Genomic DNA, 23483 nt, shown 5'->3' with positions numbered 1-23483 from the left:
GGGTTTCTCTGTAGCTTTGGAGCCTGTCCTGGAACTAGCTCTTGTAGACCAGGCTGTTCTCAAACTCACAGAGATCTGCCTGCCTCTGCTTCCCAAGTGCTGGGCTTAAAGGCGTGTGCCACTACCACCCAGCACAAATAAATTTTGAAAAACATAAAATCCAAGGCAAACTGAGCATGGGAGTCACCAGGAGCTTTAAAACATTTCAGACTACCCAGTTTTTTAAGAAGTTGGGTATAAATATTCTTATCTGAAATATTTGAACATTTATGAGTAGATATCTTCAAGTTATTTAAAGTATAATATTCTCCCATTAATCCATAGGGCTGCAGTCTAAGACTGAGTGAATCCCATCAAGCCTGTGTCTCCTGTTCTAGACATACACACTGGTAATGAAGCTTAATTGCTAAATTAGGTACATTTAGAATCAGTAATAATTAATAATAAAGGAGCAATTATCAGATTGTACTATGCCTTAGGGTTTTTATTGCTGCGAAGAGACACCATGACCATGGCAACTCCTATAAAGGAGAACGTTTAATTGGGGTGGTTCGCTTATAGTTCAGAGGTTCAGTCCATTATCATCACGGTGGGGAGCATGGTGACATGCAGGCAGACGTGGCACTGGAGAGACAGCTGAGAGTCCTATATCTTGGAAGCAACAAGAAGTTGACTAGAGACACTGGGTGGTATCCTGAACATAGGACACCTCAAAACCTGTCCCCACAGTAACACGCTTCCTCCAGCAAGGTCGTACCCACCCCAACAAAGCCACACCTCCTTGTAGTGCCACTCTCTATGAGATGATGGGTATGGCCAAGTACATTCAAACTGCCACATGCCATACTATACAAACCACACATACTGTCACACATGTAGATACATAGAAGGATAGAATGCATGCAAGCACACTCACACAGCTTTTTGTGCTGTGACTCTTCAGCCACCCGTAGTGGCTCGCACCTGTAATCCTAGCTATGGAAGGCTGAGACAGGAGGACGGCAAGGGAGCAGTTGAAGGCTTCTCTGGCGTGTCCGAGTTGCCAGCGTCACAGCTCTCGCACTTGGGGTCCTGATTAAGTAAAATGAAGGTCACTCTCGTACGCTGTACAGACGCTAATGTGATAGCCAGGCGTTAAGTGACTAATAGGTGGGTAGCATATACAGCATGGCCACCCTAGGTAAAAGGCTGGGACTTGTTTATTCTTGAAATTCTCCATTCGGCAAAACTTTGTGTCGTAACTGAAGCTGTGGAGAGCAAAGGGTGAGGCAGGGCTTCTATATGTATATGATGCTTTTGCAGGTGTTTTTCTTTATTATTCGTGTAGGGTGTGTGTGGTACTCACCAGGAGGCCAGAGGACAACTTTGTAGAGTCTGTTCTGCCACCTTTGTGGGGGTTCTGAGGACTAAACTTAAGTCATCAGGTCAAACTTAAGTCATGCCACAAGGGCCTTTACCCACCGAGCCATCTCTCTAGGTCAAGTCTTTTCTTTTAATCTGCAAGATGGCTGATACTGTACTGTCCGTATTCAGAAATGACTGTGGTAATATACAAAGAATGTGAGTGGGGGACTGGAGAGATGGCTCAGAGGTTAAGATCCCTGGCTGCTCTTGCAGAGGTCCTGAATTCAATTCCCAGCAACCACATGGTGGTTTACAACCATCTCTAGTGAGATGGGGTGACCTCTCCTGTATGCAGGTGTACATGCATCCAGATAGAGCAATCATATACATAAAATAAGTAAATAAATCTGTAACAAAAAAAATCCACTCCCTCGGTACCATCACACTGGGAACAAGCTTTCAACATATGGACCTTTGGGCTCGATAATTTGCAAGGAATTAAAATGTGATTAAATGGCCCAGTTAGTAGCAACAGGAGGGCAGTTAGGCTCTCTGAGTGCCCCCAAGTCATCTGAATGTCTGTTGTCACTCTTCTTCTAAGATAGGGAATGACTGTGTCAGCCCTTGTCTGTCTCTGTTGTAGGAGATGCTGTGCTTGTCCTCGCTTTTGTCTGCTCAGCCTGGAAGCGCTCCTGAGGGCAGCCACAAGCTGGTGGAGGAGTCTGGCCCCTGTGTCAGCACAGTTTGCTCACTCGGCTGATACTGGTGGAGCCGCCATTTCACAGATCAGCCATGAGCACTGGAGTGGAAAGCCTGGCTCCCTAAGACTGCTTGGCTTGAATGGAAAAAGGAAAGAAACACTCTTGGTGCGGTTTTGGGGAAGTTGGGGTTAGATTGTTTTGATGGGTTTAGGAACAAAAAAAAAGTTCTTGTAATTGTTATTGTTTGAAACTGGGTCTCATGTAGCCCAGGCTGACCTACTCCTGTGTTGCCAAGGCTGGCCTGAAACTCCTTATCCTCTGCCTCAGCTTCCCAAGTGCTGGGATTTACAGATGTGCACTATCTATCCTTGACTTAAAAAAAAAAAAGTTTTGTTTTGTTTTTCGAGACAGGGTTTCTCTGCGTAACAGCCATAGCTGTCCTCTCACTTTGTAGATCAGGCTGACCTCGAACTCACAGAGATCCGCCTGCCTCTGCCTCCCAAGTGCTGGGACTAAAGGCATGCACTACTATGCCAGGCTTTAAAAAAAATATTTTTTTAAAATTCACAAAAATGCTTTTTCTTTTTCACCATCCATTAGTTCATCTTCAGAATATTATTACCTTCAGCCCCAGATATGGTGGAGTACACCAGGAGCCTCAATCCCAGCACTAGAGAGGCGGGGGGGTCAGGAGTTAGAAGTTTAGAAATAGCCTTGGCTACCTTGTAAGTTCCAATTCAGCATGGGCTATATACAGAGATCAAAATCATCACCAGATCCTCCAGCCCAGAGCTGTAGTTCAGTGGAAGAGCTAACTGTTGGCCTAGCGTGCATGAGATTCGGGTTTCAATTCCTGCAACATAGCAATAATCTCCTACTCTTTCTTCCCCAGAACGCTTGATCACTTGTCCTAATTTCCTAGTCCCTTGTCACTGTTATCAAAATGCTGGAACTGTTCCCTGGGTATTATTAGAGAAGGGAATTGAGTACCCACTAATTAGACTAACAAAGGCTAGGAAAGCAATTTGTTAACGGTGCATTAAAATGAAGCAACTTTGTTTTGAGATTGTGCGTCACTATATGTGTTGCCCACGCTGTCCTGGAATTCCTGGGCTCAAACTATTTAGCTTCCCAACTAGCTGGGACTGTAGACACCTTAAAATAAGATTTTTTTTTTAATGTTTGAAAACAGGGAGTTAAGCAAGCATAAAAATGGGGGAGGGGTGACCAAGTGTGAGAATACAGATTGTTATCAGAAGACCAGAGAATATAGCTGTCGTGTTAAAGGAACTGTTAGTTATTACTGACACCACTCCAAGGTCACCGCCAAGTTCCCAGGCACGGACTAGAGTTTAGATGAAGTCAGGTGCAGATTCTAATTTGAGCCTTGCTCTAGTAACTTCAGGACACCATTTATCGCCGTTAGGGTTCCATTTCTTAACTGTCTAATGAAGGGTTTGGGCATATGATTTCTAAGGTTTCTTCAGTTCTAGGAATCCGTGACTCAGCTGAAGATATGCAAGGTTGCTGGAGTACAAAGGTACGGTGGCACCCTGCCCACACTACCAGGCAGGCTTCATCTGTTGATCAAAACGGAACTGTTCTAAGCGTTTCCAGAGCTGAGCTTCACCCTCTCCTAAAAATCCCTGGTCTACCGTAACCAAAAGTAAAACCAAAGATCCAGGCTTGGTGCCTCCCTTTTCTTTTTGAGACAGGGTCTCTCTACATAGCTCTGCCTTTTTTTGTTTGTTTGTTTGTTTGTTTTGTTTTTTGGTTTTTCGAGACAGGGTTTCTCTGTGGTTTTGGAGCCTGTCCTGGAACTAGCTCTTGTAGACCAGGCTGGTCTCAAACTCACAGAGATCCGCCTGCCTCTGCCTCCCAAGTGCTGGGATTAAAGGCGTGCACCACCACCGCCCCCAGCCAGCTCTGCCTGTTCTTGAACTCACTGTGTAGATTAGGCTGGCTTCAAACTCAGATCCATGAAGTGGTGGGATTAAAGACATGCTCCAGCAAGGAGTTAGAGGCTGGAGGATCAGGAGCTAAAAGCCCAACACAGCTATATAGTGAGTTTGAAACCAGCCTGAGGTGCATGAGACCCTGCCTCAAAACAAAAACATCAGTAGAACTTCATAAATTTCCAGCTCCAGCCTCACATGCACATACTCTGGCTTCTACGATTCCATTACATCTTTATCCATTTATGTGTTGTGTGCGTGGGTCTGTGTAAGCACTCGAGTGGCATGGCACATGCGTGGAGCTCAGAGGACAACTTGTAGGAGTTGGTTCTTTCCTACATGTGGGTCCCAGGGACTCCACTCAGGCCATTGGGTTACCCACTGAGCCATCTGGATGGCGCCTGTAACATTTGAGAATAAACTCTTGTGTGTGCGCGCGCGAGTTTTTTGTTTGTTTGTTTTTGAGACAGGGTTTCTCCTTGTCCTGTCCCGAAACTTGCTCTGTAGACCAGGCTGGCCTCGAACTCAGAGATCATCTGCCTCTGCCTCCCAAGTGCTGGGATTAAAGGTGTTTGCAACCACCACCCAAATGAACATTGAAACGGCTTTCCTTCTCACACATGTGGGAGCCTGGTTTGCCTCGTTTTTCTGGGGGCTTTGTTTTTTTCCCAGGCTCTTTGGTTTCCAGTCCTTCAGTGTAGGCATTTGCAAGCATTCAGCCTTTGTCTGCCTTTTTATGGTCTTGTCTTGGTGTTTATCTTTCTTTCTTGTTATCTGTCACCAATTCCAAGGTAGCCAGCCAATCTCTATGCACTTTGAGTGGTACCACCTTCTTCTTAACTGCCAAGTCATGTGACAGGGGACCTTGAGATAAGTAGATTCAAGTCAAGGTACATTCTCCTCAGTGGTACTTAGACCAGTGGGAGACTCCTGGGCAATCAATTCCATACTTTTAGCATCCGTCTGTCTTTCTCTAAAACTGATCTGTCCTCCCCATTTCTCTCCTGGAAAAGGAAAAGGAGTAGACGTTAGGTGGTGCAAGACTTGAATATCAATTCTCAGGAGGCAGAGGCACACAGATGTCTGTGAGCTCCAGGACAGCCTAGTCTGGTCTACAAAGTTCCAGGACAGCCAGGGATACATAGTGATACCCTGTTTAAAAAAACAGCGTGATGAAGCTGGGGCTCTTAGAATATCTGGGGAGCACACTCAAGGCCATGAGTTCAATCCCAATCAACACAAAAATAAAGGGTGTTGTGGATTGCCTGGGCTGAAAAAGTATCCCAGGATACCACAGAAGTAAAGCAAACAGGAACAGCACTGTGCATGTGTGCACGTGTGCACATAATATCTCTCCAAGTGACAAGCAGTTTAGTTTGCTGTTTTAATTGCCTTTACTTTAGACTCAAAAGAGCAGGGAAATCACACAGTAAAAATAAAGAATAAAATTATAAAAAGACTGGCAAGGTGGCTCAGCACATAAAAGCACTTGGGGCTCAAACCTGGAAACCAAGTACAGCTAAAAGCAGAGAACTTTTCTCAGAGTGCCACAGGAGCACACAGGTGTGCACACCACCACACACTCTAAACCACAGGAGCACACAGGTGTGCACACCACCACACACTCTAAACCACAGGAGCACACAGGTGTGCACACCACCACACAAACACTCTAAACCACAGGAGCACACAGGTGTGCACACCACCACACAAACACTCTAAACCACAGGAGCACACAGGTGTGCGCACCACCACACACTCTAAACCACAGGAGCACACAGGTGTGCACACCACCACACAAACACTCTAAACCACACAAGCACACACACCACACAAAGACTCTAAACTGGATTTTTTTTTTCATGTAGATTGTCTGGTTTATTTAAACTGGCTGCAGAGACCCCTCTGCAAACAGAGGCTGGGGCGCTAAGTCAGGCAGGGAGCTGCAGGAGTCTGAAGGTGAAGAAACCAGCTGAACATGAGCACCCAGAGAAGCACTAGGGACAGCTTCACACTAGTGTCCAGGCCCCAGGAAGCCCAGCTCCACTCATGGCCTGGGCGGGGTTCAACCACATCTTGGTGCAGTGGCCAGCCAGCCGCTCCCTGTGCTTGGTTGTGACTTTTAGGAGTGACTCTGGAGTTCTTTGCACAAAGCAGGAGGAATGTAAACATGAAAGGGCGGCGGGTGGCTCCCGGGGGCGCTGGCTCTGCCCCGAGGTCCTGCTCTAGCCTTGTGCCGCACTGCTCTTGCACTCCAACACGGTCTTTTGGGGATTTATCTTTATGTTGGGGCATCTGTGTGCATGTGCAATGCACCCCCCGATTTCCTTGTTTTTTAGCTCTTCCTCCCTGGGCGTGCCTTATTCACCCCTACTCTAGCTATGATTGATGTCTTCTCTAAACCCTACGGAACTGACTTCCATACCATTAGCACTTGCCATAGAACACATCTGATTTTCTTTCATCTCTAAAGAGCAAGCTGCAAGCTCTTTAAGAGTGAAAAGTGCAGGGCGATGGTGGCGCACGCCTTTAATCCCAGCACTCAGTAGGCAGAGGCAGGAGGATCTCTGTGAGTTTGAGGCCAGCCTCATCTACAGAGCAAGTTCCGGGACCACCAGGGCTACAAGAGATAAACCATGTCACTTTGAAAAAAAAAAGGAAGAGAAGGAAAGGAAAAGAAAAGGTGTTTCTGACAATCTGCCGTATTCCTCTTTAATGCAGTGCTAGCCATGTGATGGCTGCTTAATGATATCGGCAATAGGTACTGAGACTAGGTGCTGTACAGTAAGGAACAACTAGGCAGCAATCTCTGCCTTTAGAGACTGATAAATTAAGTATACAGGATGCTAACAGCAGTGAGTGCCAAGGGGCAAATTAGACAGAGCACTGGAAGACTAGTGTGTGTTGCTGGAATGGCTACACGGACGGAGAGTGCATACAGTGTTGGGTAGGACATTGTTGAGGTGACTTTTACCAAAATTTGAAATCCTGAAGAATCTTATGGAAAGATCATCCTATGCCAGGAACTCTTAATGTGAAGACTCTAAGGCTGACCCCATTGGGACATTCCAGGAAGAGGGCAGATGGGTGACAAGCAGGGGAAGAGATGAGTCAGAGAAAAAGGGCAGAGAAGATGACTGGATGCTGCATGTTCTGGTTGGACAAGAGCCTTTGCTCCGAGATTGGCCTTCAGAGGGTTTCAAGGAGAAGATTTTACTAGCTGACTCAGAGCTGAATCGTCTGGGTGCTGCAATAACATAAGGAGTCAAGAGCACAGGGAGACCGGTCAGGAGGCGACTGTAATTATAATGGTGACTTGGCCAGGGGAAGCAGAAGAGGGGAAAAGAAGTAGGCAGAGTCTTGATTGACTTTAAAGGTAGGGCCTACAGAACGTGCTGGTTGTGAATAGAAGGGAAGGATGCTAAAGATGATGACAGGGTATTTGTTCTGAGTAAACAGAAGAGTGAGCTGCAGTCTGAAATGCGAAGGAGCCAAGCATGGTGGTGCACGCCTTTTAATCCCAGCAAATGGGAGGAGAGGCAGGTGGTCTCTGAGGTTTGGGGCCAGCTAAGACTATATAGCCAAGGCCCCAAGAGGGGCAGGTTCTGCTATGCAGCAGCTCAGCTTGCACCTGGTGAGTCCAAGCTATTCCCTGGGCAGAGACAAGCAGGCACCAAATGTGAAATCAAGAGAGAGGGCTCTAAGTTAGAGAAGACATCTGATGGTAAACAATACACGGATGGGATTGGACTGTCTAGCTGGCTGAGCTCACTGGACACGTCACTGTTCAGGCCGAGGTGACAGATGCAGCAGATGCTCATTTCACTAATGACATAGCGCCTCACAAAGACTGGCTCCACACAGCTCCAAGTGACAGGAAGCAGCAGGACAAGGATTCAGGTTGATCTGCCACTCTAGTATCAGCTCCTCTACCAATGCAGTGCCTTAATTTAGTAAGCAGCATGCTCTTAGATGAAGCGTGACACAGAGCTGCAACCCCAGAAACTTGAGAGACGGAAGCAACGGGATCCTAAGCCAAGGCCAGCCTGGGCAGCACAGTGGACTGTATCTCAAAAATAAAACAGGGCTGCTGGGCGCTAGATGGCTAAGGGGTAAAAGCACTTGGCACACAACCTGCGTCCAATCCTTGAAACCTTTGTAAAGGTGAAAGGAGAGAACTGATAGCACCAAATTGACCCTTCCCTCTGCACGAGCACTAGGGCACACGAGTGCACGCCTGCACACTCAACACAATAATGATAAGAGCCACGATAGAACGCTTGCCTAGCATCTGTGAGGCCCCAGGGTCAAACTCCAGTACCAAGGAAGAGGGAAGGGATATTATAATTGACAGAAAGGAGCTGGGTAGTAACTCTGAAGGTAAAAGCATTTGCTGTTCAACCCTGACAATCTGAGCTTCATCCCTGGAACCTATGTCAAGGTCACATTATGTAGTTAGTGCACATCTAGTTCTGTTTGCACCCCCAGTGTGTATAAGGAAGCTGGTACAGCATGTGAGGGTCAGAAACTGTTGACCAAACACACAAAATGTGAAGTATGTGGGGGTGGGGAGTTGGCTCGGCACGTCAGTGTACTTACTGCTCTGCCATCCCTAACTCCAGTTCCTGGGGCTCCTGTACCCTCTTCTGAACTCTGTGGGCATGAGGGACACATGGTGCACATACATACATTCAGGCAAAACACTCACATACGTGAAAGAAATCTTCAAACAATTTTATCTATATAAAGTACAGAGGAGAGCACGTTGTCAGATCTCCAAAGACATAAACTACGATGTAAGGCATGGTGTGCGGCATTGTGTAGTGACGTGCCAGAGGAAAGTCTCAGTTCTGTGTGCCAGGCAGTTAAGTCATGAGTCCATGATACATTAAGACATGAGTTCCCTACAGTCTGAAGGAGACACTTAACTGAGTTTTGAAGAATGGTCAGGATTTTGCTTTGTAGAGGTTCTTAGAAAAGCTGTTCCACACACAGGAAATGGCAGGGCCAGTGTATGGCCACAAAAGACCAAGAACATCTTTGGATAAAAACAGACAGATCTGCTTTAACTAAAGCAAAAAACATGGCAGGGGGTGGGGGCATAGGATATTAGTTAGAAATGTAGTCTAGGAAACAGCCCTTAAGAGGCTAGGTATTAAGAGTACTGGCTGTTCTTCCAGAAGACCAGGGTTCAAGTCCCAGCACCCACATGCAGCTCACAGCTGTCCAGTTCCAGGGGATACATGTAGGCAAAACACTGATGCACATTAAATAAACAAATCATAAAGAAAGGAAAATGGCCTTAAATCACAGACTTTGGGGCCAATATGATGGCTCAGTGGGTAAGGCACTTGCTTTACTTATGAGGAACTTCTAGGTGGCAGAGGCAGGCGAACCTCTGAGTTCAAGGCCAGCCTGGTCTACAGAGTGAGTTCTAGGACAGCCAGGGCAACAGAGAGAAACCTTGTCTGAAAAAAACAAAAACAAAAAATCAGTTCTCAGTACCCACATGGAAGCTTACAACTGTCTGCAACTCCAATTCCAGGGATCTGACACTCCTCATCTGGCCTCCCCAAGTACCAGGCAGGTACATGGTACACATATGTACATACAGGCAAAACATTCACTATATAAAATAAAAAAAAATCACCTTTTTTTTTAAAAAAAAGAAAGTGGTTATAATAATGAAGAGATACTTTAGAAAGCAATCAACAGAATTTGATTTGATAACCAGATACAGGAAACCAAAGAAAGCCAAGAGTCAGAGACTAGTCCAAGCGTTTGAATGCGGGTGTGTGTAAGAGAAGGTTGTTTCAGGTAGAAAACCAGCTCTAGTTATATGGCATTTGAGATAGTATGAAATACCGCACTAAAAATATCCAGGGAGGAGCCAGGGCATGTGGGACTAAAATAGGCAAAGTTAATACTGGCTTGGTTTGGCATGAAGAGCATATTAAGTTGTGTGAACACTGAGGCACTATAGCAAAAATAGGTAAGCTTGGATGTTTTAGGAACCAGGAAAGCAGTCTTGGGGGGGCATGATTCAGCACTTAACGAGCATGTGTGCGGCCCTAGGTTCCATCTCCCCTCTCCGGGGTGTGGGGGGGCTGTCGGCTATCAGCAGCTGGCCCAGCAGCAGGTAGCACTTGAGCTGTCTTCTTCCTCTCGCTTGACAAACAGCTTGTTTTCTTTGACCTGGGTCATGTGATCTACTGACTGACCAAATGGGGCCATATCATTCCTGCAGAGTTCATAAAAGGCTGCTGCAGGTATGAAAGACAAAATGTATCAGATTTTATTGAAAACCGTTCACTTCTGTTTTCTTCAAATGAAGCCTCACAACTTTAGATTAATAAGTAACTGCACGTGTTGCACAGGAGATACTAACATGGAGTGTGACTTCCCTAGTCCCAAGCACAACTCAGTCAGAAGCACACAGACAACTGTGACGAGGGAGCCCAGCCTGACTGTGCTGAAGACCTGCTGACCCCTTTGTCCCCACGCCTGGCTGCAGCCCTGGAAAAGCCTGCCATGCAGTGCACAGCGGGTCCTTGGGTGCTGTTCTGTTTAGAATGAGTTTCTCTTCTAACAGATTCTTTGACCTCAGGGCGTGTATTAGGCCCTCAGGCTTCACCTCTGAAGGCTGACCTTAGCAGTCAGAAAGGAGAGAGACTTAGTACTGCCAGGGGTGCTCAGAACCCTCTGGGCCAGCAGCATCAAAACCCATTGGGTGAGATTAAATGAAAGACAATGGCTGTCAAACTGAGTTCACTCTCGGCCATCTTTAGGATGTTAGCAAGGTGGTGCTGAAGCCCGGCTGCTCTAGGAATTGCTGGCAGCTCCTTTTCAAGTCTCTGCTGGGCAAACAGATGCTGCAGTGCTTTGACATTTTTCAGCCAATTGTGATGGTTGACGCTGCATTGAGCATTGGTTCTCACAAAGAATTAGGATTCAGAAACAATTTGTAGGACACCATTCTTCCTAAAAACAGCTCTTCCCTGAAGTGATGACCCAGTCCCCAGGCTCCAAAGCCTGCTGAGTTGGGAGGCAGCCAAGCCAAGATTTGGTGTTTACATACCCACCATGGGCCTGGGTTGTCACAGCAACGCATCCAGCACCGTCCATCCTCCCTCCCTTGGCAGCTCCTCACCGCTTCACCCTCTCACAGCCTGAGTGTTCTCGGCGACCCCGCTTGCTCGGTTCTTTTTATTTTCTTGCCAGTTCCTCAACTTCTTATGAGCTTGTGAGTCCGCAGCAGCGCTTGACCTGTGTGGCTGAACAGCCTGCGCTCTTCCGCACTTCCCAGAGCTACCAGGCCTGTCTGCCGCGTCTACAAGAGCACACCCAAGACCATGGTTCTTGTCGTGTATCTTTTCTTGGTCTCATAAAATTATGCATTCTGAAGCCTGTGGGAAGTTAGAAATAGGGAGAGGAACTATTCCTGGCAGGCCCGTTGAAAGCTCAAGAAGTGACTATTGATCCCAGAATAGCAAGGGAAAGGACGGAGAAACTGTGCGAGGACTCTGCAAGAACTCAGAGTTTAGGACAGTGTAGTCCTCTGTAGTTGAGCAGCTTCCCACACCCCAGAGGGCAGAGAGTCATCAAGACCCAGCTCTGGAATAGCAGTGACCTGTATCATTAAGAAATGCTAAATTTGCTGGGCAGTGGTGGCGCACACCTTTAATCCCAGCATTCAGGAAGCAGAGGCAGGCAGATCTCTGTGTGTTCCAGGCCAGCCTGGTCTAAAAAACAAGTTATCAGGATAGCCAGGACTGTTTCACAGAAAAAAAACAAAAAAGTTAAAAGAAAAAAAAAGGGAAAGAAAGAAAGGCTAAATTACCTATGTGCATAAAGCCCCAAGTATGATCCAGGCATGCAAGGCTGTAATCCCGGCTCGGGAGGTGTAGGCAGAAGAATTCGGAATTAAAGGCCAGCCTCAGCTATAGAGCAAATTCAGGCACCCTAGGATACATGAGACCCTATTTTTGTTGCCTTTTTTTTTTTTTTTTTTGAGCTCTACATTTTTCTCTGCTCTCCTGCCTGCCTCTCCCCTCCCACCTTCAATCCTCCCCCAAGGTTCCCATGCTCCCAATTTACTCAGGAGATCTTGTGACCCTGTTTTTAAAAAAGAAAAAATATTAAATTCTCTTCAACTCAGGCCAAACAGTGGTGGCGCACACCTTTAATTAATCCCAGCACTCGGGAGGCAGAGACAGGTGAATCTCTGTGAGTTTGAGGCCAGCTTGGTGTATAAGCGAGTTCCAGGCAGCAAGGGTTGTTAAACAGAGAAACCCTATCTCAAAGCAACAACAACAGCAACAAAAAACTCTTCAACTCTAGGGAGCAGAGTAATGTGTTGTGTTCTTTAGATTGGGAGCATCACACATGGTTAACGGTTTTAGTACTCAAAAGATAAATTCTCTCTATCCAGAAATGATGAGCGTTCCGACAATTAGAACCTCTTGAACTCAGCCTCCTGTCTGAATTCTGCCCCCAGAACCTGTGTAACAGTGGACGAGAGTGAATGCCACTAAACACAGCACCCATACCCATGTATATCATGCACATGCATATGTGTGTGTGCACACCGACACATACAATTAAGTACAGTTTTTAAAGTAGAAGGCTTAAGGTATTGGATTTTCTTTCAGGCAGCACAGCCTGGCCTCGATTGCTGTGCAGCCACAAGTGTCCTGGAACTCCTGATCCTCCTATCTCTGTCTCCCAGGTGCTGGGATTTCGAGTGTCTGCTCTCTGTAGACTAGGCTGGCCTCAAACTCTGCCCCATCCCGTAGCCTCTGAGTGCTGGGACCAGTACCACCAGACTCAGCTCTGATTTGTGGCTCTTACAAGTACTTCCTTGCTGACCCAAGTCCTTCCATGCACAATGTCTGTTCACATGAAACTTCATCTTGTCTCTTCACTTAACCGTCTGACTGGTCATAGGTGTCCCCCTCTCCCTTGAGTTAGTAATGCCATATCATGCCGTCTCTGCCAATCAGAAAGCGTCGCGTGCCACCCCTTCCCATTAAAGCTCCATAAACAGAATGTCTGGCATAAAGGAAGCATTGCATAAATATTTATGGAATGAGGGAATAGACCAGTAATCCTCAGGATGTTTATGGAAGTAACAAGAGCTGGCGCATGGATTGCAGGAGATGTGAACTGTACCAGTCCACTTATGTGCACACTTTTTATTTGAAAGAAATTAAGAAAAGGTATCTCATGAACACACAGACAGAAAGAACTGCATCTAGCTAGTAATTGGTTTTGTCATTTACTGTCACAATACAAGCCCTAGTACCTGGGAAACAGAGACAAAGGGTCATGAGTTCCAGGCCAACCTATACTATATAAAGTCAACCGGGCATGGTGGCACCACCTTCAATCCCAATATTCAGGAGGCAGAGACAGGAGGATCTCTATGAGTTTGAGGTCAGTGTTATCTAGCAAGTTCCAAGACGGCCAGAGCTACACAGACCCTCTGTCAAACCAAACAGACAACTGTGTGGTAATCCGTTTGCTTAAAACAAGTAACTGGTGATGAAGCTACTCTGGGGGCTGAGGCTTACCAGTTCACGACCTGTCGCGGCTGCAGAGACTTCAGGGTCGACTTGGGCAGCTTCATGAGACCCTGTCTCAAACCAGTGAAATGTGGAAAGGGACTGGAGATATAACTCAGTGGCAGAGGACTTTCCGAGCGTGTGTGAGGCTCTAGGTTCAGTCCCTCACTCTGCAAATAAAAACAGGCTGGATGCTGTTGTCACACGTTTAGTCCAGCACTTGGGAGACAGACAGACAGATCTCTGCTGTGTTTGAGGCCAGTCTGCTCTACAGAGGACATTCAAGGACAGCCAGGGCTACACAGAGAAACCCTGTCACAGAAATCACAGAAAGGAAGAGAGAGGGAGAGAAAAGGAGAGAGGGAGGAAAAAAGATAATTAAGCATTTTCTTTGATTGACTCTTTAAAATATTAGTTATCACAAGCTCAAAACAAACTATATTGCCAACGATAAACTAACTGCATTTTATATTTTAAGTACTTTATTACATTTACTTATTTTGTTTGTATGTGTGTATATGTGTGTGTGTGTGTACATGTGTATGCATACGCAGGTCAGAGGACAACTTGCAGGAGTTGGTTCTCACTTTCCACTGTGTAGGCCCCAGAGAGCAAACAAACTCAAGTCCTCTCGGGCTTGGTCCCAAGTACCCTTACCAGCTCAGCCATCTCCCTAGCCCTACATTTTTTATTTTAGAAGCAAGAACCATGGCAATTGTATACTATAACCAGCTCAAAAACACTGACAGAATCTTAAGGTATCCTTCCAAAACACCAAGAGGGAGGCTATTCTCCACACATGCCAGTACAAGCATGTCAGCTCAACAACTTGGTAGAATGTTGGGGTGAGTCTGCAGCGAAGCCACTATGGTTTAGGGTAACAAATGTATTGAGCCTTTGATTAAGTGAGCAGCCTAAGCTATGTAGAACTCAATGGCCCTTTAGGAGCCCCCCACACACACACACAAAGAGTTTGCTTATAGTCCTTGGATCATATCCTGAACAGAATTGGAAAAACATTTTTCTACTGTGCCAAAACAAGTTTTATAACGTTAGTTGGTGCCCAAAGTTCGTCCAGCCCACTAGATAGCTTGGTATTAATTTATGTCTTATCTGCTCAGAAGTCTGAGGATGCTGTCCTCAGAGGACAGACCACAAGTGTAAAATACTATTTCTGAGCATAACCGAGCATCTTCTCTTCTTTGGTTTGGAGTTTTTGTATTTGTTTATGCAGGTTCTTTAAATAGGCTAGTCTGATCTCAAATTCAAGATCTCTTTTCTTGGCCTCTCAACCTCCCAAGTGCTAGGATTGGAGACCTGTGTCATCATACCCAGTCCCTGTTTCTTTTTTTATAATTATTCAGTAAGGAGAAATATTTTGGTGTTTTGTTTTTCGAGACAGGGTTTCTCTGTGTAACAGCCCTAGCTGCTCTATAGACCAGGCTGACCTCACACTCACAGAGGTCCGCCCGCCTCTGCCTCCTGAGTGATGAGAGGAAGGGGAACACAGTGAGGAAATACTGGCCAAAGCAATACCAAAAACCAGCTGGGCAACTCCTAACTCTGCATCTCTATTTCTGGTATTAAAACACTCTTTAGATCTCAACTCTGTTCTGCATTGTTGACTGTAACACACTTCTTGGGCTGTTTCCACTCACTGTTAGCAGCTTTCTTTGGCAGGCATCCCATGGCTCTGGCATCTCTAACATCTTGGGGTCTCCAAGGCAATACAGCTTCACAGAATGGCCTCTCTAGGTCTCCATTCAGAGACACTCCTGACACATACCTGGCCTCACCTGCTTTCCTTAGTCAGGGAGGCAAATTCCATAACCCCTTTCTTGTATCCTTGACTCTAAACTCAAAACCACTTGGCTGAAACTGCCAAGTTCTGCTGCTTGCTGGGGCTGGAACATGGCCTCCTTGTTCAAGTACATATTCACCAGCTTTCTGTTTTTAGTGGTTTCCTTTCTGCCTGTGCTTTTGTTCTGGATCTTACTCTATAGACCAGGCTGGCCTTGAACTCAGAGATCCACCTGCCCCTGCTTCCAGAGTGCTGGGATTAAAGGTGTGCACCCCCACACCTGGCTCTAAACTTTTCTTCAGTTCCTTTCATAAGTTGGAAGCTTAGCTTGGAGGTCTTGCCCTTTATTCTGTCTATAATCAGGCTTTTTTATAATCTTTTCATTTTCTTGAACACAGGCTTTAGCTCCATTAAACTTACTGGTGCCCCTTTTCTCCTCAAACTGTAGTTTGTAATTTTCCTTGTGAAGATTGCACCTTCTCATTGTAGATCTGCATAAGACTGGCCACTGATAACCAGATGACAGTCAATGCTAGGCTCTGCCAATACTCTTAATCCATAGCTCTTCAATTTAGCCTCAGGCAGATTTTTTGGACAAGGGCAGAAAACAGCCACATTCTTTGCCAAGGTATCACAAGAACAGTCTCTAGGCCGCATGCTAATGTTCTCCTCCGGAAACTCTGGAGCCAGGCCCCCCACACTTGAGACCACCACTTTCTTCCATGTTCCTAGTAGTATGGCCCGTTAAGCCTCACTTAAAGTGCCCAGTTGTTTTCTAGTCCAGGCTCCTAAGTGGTCTACTGTTTCTCCAAACAAAAGCAGGTGTGGCTATGCCAGCAATACTTCACTCCTGGTACCAACTTCTCTCTTAGGGTTTATTGCTGTGAAGAGATACTATGACCTATGGGGCCATTTTCTTTCTTTTTTGATTTTTCAAGGCAGGGTTTCTCTGTGTAGCCCTGGTTCCCCTGGAACTCACTCTGTAGACCAAGCTGGCCTCAAACTCAGAGATCCACTTGTCTCTGCCTCTAAATGCTGGAATTAAAGGCGTGCGCTACCACCACCCAGCTTATGGGGACCATTTTCATTCAAATCAGCACACTAGGCAAGCATTCTACCAACTGAGGGAGATACCTAGTCCTTGTTAGGTTTCTTTTAAAAAAAAAAAAAAAAAAAGCAGAATCTGCTATGGAGCCCAGGCCCCTGCCGGGTACTTGCTATGTGCTATGTAGTCCACATCTGCCAGGTACTCACTATGTAGCCCGGGGTGGCCTCGGACATTCGGATTCTCCTGCCATAGATCTTGAATGCTGAGATTGGTGTTGACACTGCACTGTTTCCTCAGTTGTTGGTAGTGGAAATGGATTTGGTTTTCTATTGCCTCAATTAAAAATACTTGCAGTTTGATAGGCGGTGGTGGCACACGCCTTTAATCCCAGCACTTGGGGAGCAGAGGCAGGTCTAGAGTGAGTTCCAGGACAGAGAAACTGTCTGGGTTCTAAATGTATATTCACAAAAAAGAAGAAGAAGAAATTGATCTGTGTGAGTACTGTTTTGTCTTCTCTGTTGGCAGCCATATAATGTATTTCTTTGGAGGGTCAGGGAGATGATTCAGTGGGTAAAGAGCACTTGTCAAATAAGCCTGAGACCTGGGTTTGATCCCTGAATCTCACTTACAGTGGAAGGAGAGGGCAGAGTCCACAAACATTGTGGTTTGACAGTGTACACAGCAGCACAGATGTCCTCACATATATATATCACAACATAATAATAATAGTTTTCTTAATGCTATGTTTTTTCCTCTCTGGCACCAGGCACAAGTAACCCTTTTCCTATTTTTCTCCCACCTAGGCTATCCGTTGGCTCTGTTTTATCGGCATTACCTTTTCTACAAGGACAGCTACCTCATTCATCTCTTCCATGCTTTGACAGGCCTCTCAATTGCTTATTTCAACTTTGGTGAGTGGATTGAGCAGGACACTGCCCTAAGAGACCTGGGGTTGGAGGGGGCGGGGAGAACGGACCAAAACAAATCCTCTTGAGAGAAATTCACAAATTAGGAAGTCCTGGTTTTAGGAGGTTTTCATCTTTACAAAGGGAAGATTGAATCCATAGGAATGCACACACATGTATATTTGGGGGTCAGGAGAGATGTCACAGCAGTGAAGAGCACTTGCTCTTCTAGAGGACCCAAGTTCAGTCCAACACTCATGTCAGGTGGCTCAAAACCACTTGTAACTCCAGTTCCAGGGGACCCGGTGACCTCCTCTGACTACATAGGCACACACATGAACACACACACATAAATAAAAATAAAGATAAATATTTTCAAACATTCTGAAAAACAGTATATTAAATAATTCAAAATAAGGTACACTAATATTCTTCTCTGAAAACTCATGAACCAGGCCCTCTAGGTCAAATCATACTCAGTACCACATATGTCAAAACATCACTGGGTACCACATAAGTATGTACATTTTTATGTACCAGTTAAAAAGTAAATTTAGTGTTACACACTGTGGCACACACCCTTTAATCCCAGCACTCAGGAGGCAGAGAGGGCCAGTTTGGTCTACATAGTGAGTTCCCGGCCAATCAGGGCTACATAGTGAGATCCTGTCTCAAAATCAATAATAATGAGAATACTTACCATTATTTAGGAGCTGCTGAGATGGCTCAGCTGGTGATGATCTTCTCATACGGAGGAAGATCACAAACTCCCTCTAGTTCCCTTTGACCTCCACACTTAGCATGGCACACCGATGTAGAAATGTTTGTTTTGAGACAGCATCAAAACAGTCTCAGGCTGACCTTGAACTACATAGAAGATGATCTTGATCCTCCCGCCTCTACTTCCCAAGTGCTGAGTTGGAGGCATGGAAGACCATGCCTGGTCCAGTGCACCTGGGGGTCGACCCCAGGGCTTCCTGCATGCTAGACAGGCACTCTGCCAACTGAAGTGCACCCCAACCCCCACAGCTGCTTACTGTCTTGTTTTTGTGTGGTTGGGGATCTCGGGAGGAATGACCCTAAGTGCTGCTCTCTTCCCTGCACCCAGGCCACCATTTCTACCACTCCCTGCTATGTGTTGTGTTCCAGTTCCTCATCCTGCGACTCATGGGCCGCACCGTCACTGCCATTTTCACCACCTTTTGCTTCCAGATGGTAAATTTTTCTCCTAGCGGCTCAGGTTGCATGGACAGCAGGCGTGGGGAGGGGCAAGGCAGGGGTGGTAGCATGGTGACCAGGAGATCTAGTTTGTAATCCCTCCTCCTGCCACACAGCAGTCCGGCTGTGGGCAGGTCGCTGGTCACAGGCCCTGAGCAGGTCGTAGCAATGACTCTGCTGGCCTCTGGGCTGTGCCGTCATCGGGCTTCCTTGGTTCTCACCAGGTTTAGCCCAGCTGGCCATGAGGGCAGTCACTCAAAGGCAAGGCAGGAAAGTAATTTAGAATGTGCTGGAGAAGCTAGGCATGTCTGTCTGTCTCCCCAAGCAAGCCCATCCTCACTGCGGTCTGAAAAACATTTGTGGGGTCGTCTTATTTCTGTTTATCGAGGTGGGTCTCACTCTGTAACTGAGATTCTAACTCTAGCTCACACTGGCCCCAGTCTCTCTCAAGTGCCAGGACCCTCAGTCTGCACCAACAGGCCTGGCTCCTAAGACCCTCTTAATGTTTAACTGATGGGACTAGGAGAGAGGAAAATGAAGGGATACAGGGGATTTCAAGTGAAGGGGAAAATTAAGAGGTCAAGCCTGGTGGCATAGGCTTGGAAGGCTAAGACCACACTATGATGTGACTGTCAGCTGGAGGTCAAAGACCATCCAAAGAAAGAGGGAGAGGAGAAAAAAGGAAGAGCAGTACAGTGATGGTGGAGTAAAGACTTCCCCTCTCCCAGGCCTACCTTCTCGCTGGATATTACTACACAGCCACTGGTGACTACGATATCAAGTGGACAATGCCACACTGTGTCCTGACATTGAAACTCATTGGTAAGTGGAAGGGTCCTGCCTTCCTCCTCTACCCCCCTCACCCCCCCTGAGCTAAAATAAACTAGACTGAGTTCCTGTCGGTCCCGGCTGCTCTGTCCGCAGACCATACCCTCATGTCTACTTTCCCCTTCCCCTCTCTCTGCTCAGGTCTGTGCATTGACTACTATGATGGAGGCAAAGACGTCGTAAGTGTGCACTCTGGCAAAGAGGCTAAGGGTTAACCAGGGGGAAGGGGAAAGGCTACTGTCACCAAAAGACTGGGCCTGCCTCTGCCGCACTCCCTAGCCTGTGAGCTACCTTTCAGATAGCGACTGGGCAAGGACCAAGCAGGGTGACTTGTCAGAATCCAGCCTTTACAAAGTCCAGAGCTCGGTGCCAGCGAGGCATCTGCCACAGCAGCCACAGGCAGCTGTTGATTAAGCTCCCCACATTTCTACATGGAGCAACCCTCCACCCCCACCCTGCAAGAAGCCAAACTAAAGAATTCCAGGCAGTGGTGCAAAGGTTGGGAGTGCTCAGATTGGCTTAGGGTAAGATTCAAGTCTGTTCTGAACCTTGCATTCTCTTCTCAACATAGAATTCCCTGTCCCCTGAGCAACAGAAATACGCCATACGGGGTGTCCCTTCCCTGCTGGAAGTTGCTGGCTTCTCCTACTTCTATGGAGCCTTCTTGGTAGGGCCCCAGTTCTCAATGAACCACTACCTGAAGCTGGTGCAGGGACAGCTGACAGACAGGCCAGGGAAGACACCAAACAGGTAACTGCTCCTCCTGGTTGAAGACCTCTTTGACTTCTGAAGTGACTTTTTTTTTTTTTTTTTTTTTTTGGTTTTTCGAGACAGGGTTTCTCTGTGGTTTTTTGGAGCCTGTCCTGGAACTAGCTCTGTAGACCAGGCTGGTCTCGAACTCACAGAGATCCGCCTGCCTCTGCCTCCCGAGTGCTGGGATTAAAGGCATGCGCCACCACCGCCCGGCCTTTTTTTTTGATTTTTGAGACAGGGTTTCTCCGTAACTTTTTGGTTCCTGTCCTGGAACTAGCTCTTGTAGACCAGGCTGGCCTCAAACTCACAGATATCCGCCTGCCTCTGCCTCCTGAGTGCTGGGATTAAAGGCGTGCGCCACTGAAGTGACTTTCTTGAAGGCCGGCCCTAGCACATTGGCCCCACTACACAGTGTCATGTGGGGGGTGTCTACATGCTCCCCAGTGTACACTGCCCCAGCCATTTGCCCACCTTTGAAGCCTCCTCTCACATAGTAGGGAGACACTGTTCAATATACAAAAATGTATAAAATATATAGATAGATGCATGCTCTGAGGGTTAGGCACAAGCACCCCACACACGGCTCCCTCCGCCCTGCCCTCACTCCTGTAATGCAGGTTTGCAGTGGCCAAGCACACAGCTGTCTTTCCTGGAAACACCTCCAGGCACAGGATCCTGGTGCCACTGCCTGCAGTAACCACACCCTGAAACGCTCCTTTCCATGACTGCAGGTCAGAGGGTGAAGGGCGAGGCTCTGCTGTGTGTGACCCCACTTGTTCCTTTCCAGCACCATACCTGCTCTCAAGCGCCTGAGTTTGGGCCTTGTCTACCTGGTGGGCTACACCCTGCTGAGCCCCCACATCACGGAAAACTACCTTCTCACTGAAGACTATGATGTGAGTGGCTGCCAGCATACCACTGTGACTACTGCCTCACCAAATGGGATAAGAGAGAAGTAGGCCATGCCATCTAGAGATGTGTGCTGGATTCTGCTCTAGGTCTGTGAGAGTTGACATCAGTGCCACCCAGGCCTCACCTGCACGAACAAACCTTCATGGGTCCGGGGCAGCACCTAAAACAGCCTCTGCCTTGCTTTATGCAAGAGTGCAGTGGCTGGTGGCTCTGCAGCCTGCTTTCATTTGACTGATGGGCTCAAAGAGGGAGGGAAAAGCGGCTCTTGCTCCAGTTGCCCTGAAAACCTCCCAGCAGTCCCATGTCCATTCTGGGTAGCTATCTGAAAATTAACACGGACTGTGGACATCCAAGGACTGTGGACATGCCTGTACTGACCGTATAAATGCCCAGACTTTGCAAAGCCGGAGGCGGGTGGATATTGGCATCTCTCTGCTGCTTACAGATAGGTAGGGCTATAGTGTCATGTACATGTGGCATCAGGCATTGCTAGGAGCAAAGAAGCCAGCCCCAAGTTTGAGAATACCATGTAGGGGACTGTGCCGCCCCTGATGCTCATGTGCTCTCTTCTCAAGCACCACCCTTTCTGGTTCCGCTGCATGTACATGCTGATCTGGGGCAAATTTGTGCTGTACAAATACGTCACCTGTTGGCTGGTCACGGTAAGTAGGGAAGATAAGTCATATTTAGACAAGCTGGGGGTGGGCTGGGAGGGTGGAGCGACAAGAACCCTAAGCTGTCCCTCCCCTCAGGAAGGAGTGTGCATTTTGTCGGGGTTGGGCTTTAATGGCATTGAAAATGGGAATGCAAAATGGGACGCCTGTGCCAACATGAAAGTGTGGCTCTTTGAGACAACTCCTCGCTTCACTGGCACCATCGCCTCCTTCAACATCAACACCAATGCCTGGGTGGCCCGGTAAGCACTGAGGACAGCCCAGGCTCCATCCTCCCTGAACGTGAGGACAAGAGTGCTTTGTCGTCTCTGCCCATGCTTCCTATCACTCTGCTAAGCCTCTGTTCTCACCCAGGCAGCCCCACCCAAAAAAAAAAAAAAAAAAAAAAAAAGCTCTGTAAAAAAGTCCCTCAAGCCTTGGCTGCAGATCCTGGTCTTGCCCTTGTTTGTATCACACCCATGGTCCCTCTGTTGCATCTGAACTATGACAGCTTGCCTCCATCTCAAGCCTTCCTATTAGCACTGCCTCCTGTACCCCCAGTGGCCACAAGTGGGAGCCAGTCAGCACTCCTCAGGGCGGAGCCCAGAAGCAGGAGTCAAGTCTGAGGTTCATCCTTACCCACCCTCTTCTCTAGTTACATCTTCAAACGCCTCAAGTTTCTTGGAAGTAAAGAACTCTCACAAGGCCTCTCCTTGCTGTTCTTGGCCCTCTGGCACGGCCTACACTCAGGATACCTGATTTGCTTCCAGATGGAATTCCTCATTGTTATTGTAGAAAAGCAGGTAGGACTCATGGGTGGTAGGAAATGGGTTGGGGATAAGGACAAGACTAATGACCTCTACACTCCCTCCCCAGGCCGCCAACCTCATTCGGGAGAGCCCCACCCTGAGCAGCCTGGCCTCCATCACTGCCCTGCAGCCCTTCTACTACTTGGTGCAACAGACCATCCACTGGCTCTTTATGGGTTACTCCATGACTGCCTTCTGTCTCTTCACCTGGGACAAGTGGCTTAAGGTAGCGAGGACCTGACTGCAAGGCTGCCAGAGTCACCAAAACCTCTAGTAGTGAGAGACAAGCAGGCTCAACTCTTTCTGCGGTCTGTCTCCACAGGTGTACAGATCTGTGTACTTCCTTGGACATGTCTTTTTCTTCAGCCTGCTATTCATATTGCCTTATGTTCACAAAGCAATGGTGCCAAGAAAAGAAAAGTTAAAGAAAAGGGAATAATAGATTTCCCTGGTAAGTAGTCTACAGGTGACAGCTTGGAATGCTATTGGAGATTCAGGTGGATTAGCATAGCTTGGCCACTAGGGAGCGCTCTGGGCTACTTCTATACTCGCTAGAAGGGACCAGGTGCTATTCTGGCCACCCTTCTAACCACACACCTTGCCTTTTAGGTGGCTGAGAGCTGGACTGGTGCAGAAACTACTTGTCCCTTCTCACAGCACTCCTCACCCCAGAGCAGACACCGGGCACTGGACGTCACAGCACTCCCAGCCGTGCCTCTGCTACAGCCAAGTTCACCGGGCCAAAGGAGAAGCTCTTGTGGGAGGAGCAGAGGGGCTGCACCCCCTTGGGACTCCCCCATGCACGTTGCCTTATCTCTTCCCTCTAGCCAGGAACCTGTTGTTTCTCTTCTGCCAATCCACTATGATTGTATATGTGCCGATACCACCACACCCCCCCATGGGGGGAGGGGAGGGTACAAGGCCCTTCCTGCTCCACTTTTTCTATCTTGGAACTATACCAGATAAATCACTTCTGTTTGTTCAGTTTTTCAC

General features: G+C 47.4%; 1 protein-coding gene across 1 annotated transcript in view; it reads left to right on the top strand.

Annotated features, from left to right (window-relative positions):
- The window catches only part of Lpcat3 (lysophosphatidylcholine acyltransferase 3), a 39801-nt gene extending 16319 nt beyond the window's left edge, over positions 1-23482 (top strand). Inside the window, exons 2-13 of the mRNA XM_057761794.1 lie at positions 17216-17323; positions 18426-18532; positions 19264-19357; positions 19505-19542; positions 19935-20113; positions 20904-21012; positions 21604-21690; positions 21781-21944; positions 22337-22484; positions 22558-22716; positions 22813-22941; positions 23100-23482. Coding sequence (XP_057617777.1) covers positions 17216-17323; positions 18426-18532; positions 19264-19357; positions 19505-19542; positions 19935-20113; positions 20904-21012; positions 21604-21690; positions 21781-21944; positions 22337-22484; positions 22558-22716; positions 22813-22929 — 1310 coding nt within the window. The 3' untranslated portion in view covers positions 22930-22941; positions 23100-23482. The remainder of the gene's footprint in view (positions 1-17215; positions 17324-18425; positions 18533-19263; positions 19358-19504; positions 19543-19934; positions 20114-20903; positions 21013-21603; positions 21691-21780; positions 21945-22336; positions 22485-22557; positions 22717-22812; positions 22942-23099) is intronic.
- Position 23483: the final 1 nt, after the last annotated feature.

Source organism: Chionomys nivalis, chromosome 1 (assembly GCF_950005125.1).
Source record: "Chionomys nivalis chromosome 1, mChiNiv1.1, whole genome shotgun sequence".
NCBI classification, from domain to species: Eukaryota; Metazoa; Chordata; class Mammalia; order Rodentia; family Cricetidae; genus Chionomys; species Chionomys nivalis.
Note: the sequence above shows the minus strand (reverse complement) of the source record. Positions and strands in the feature narration are given on the sequence as shown.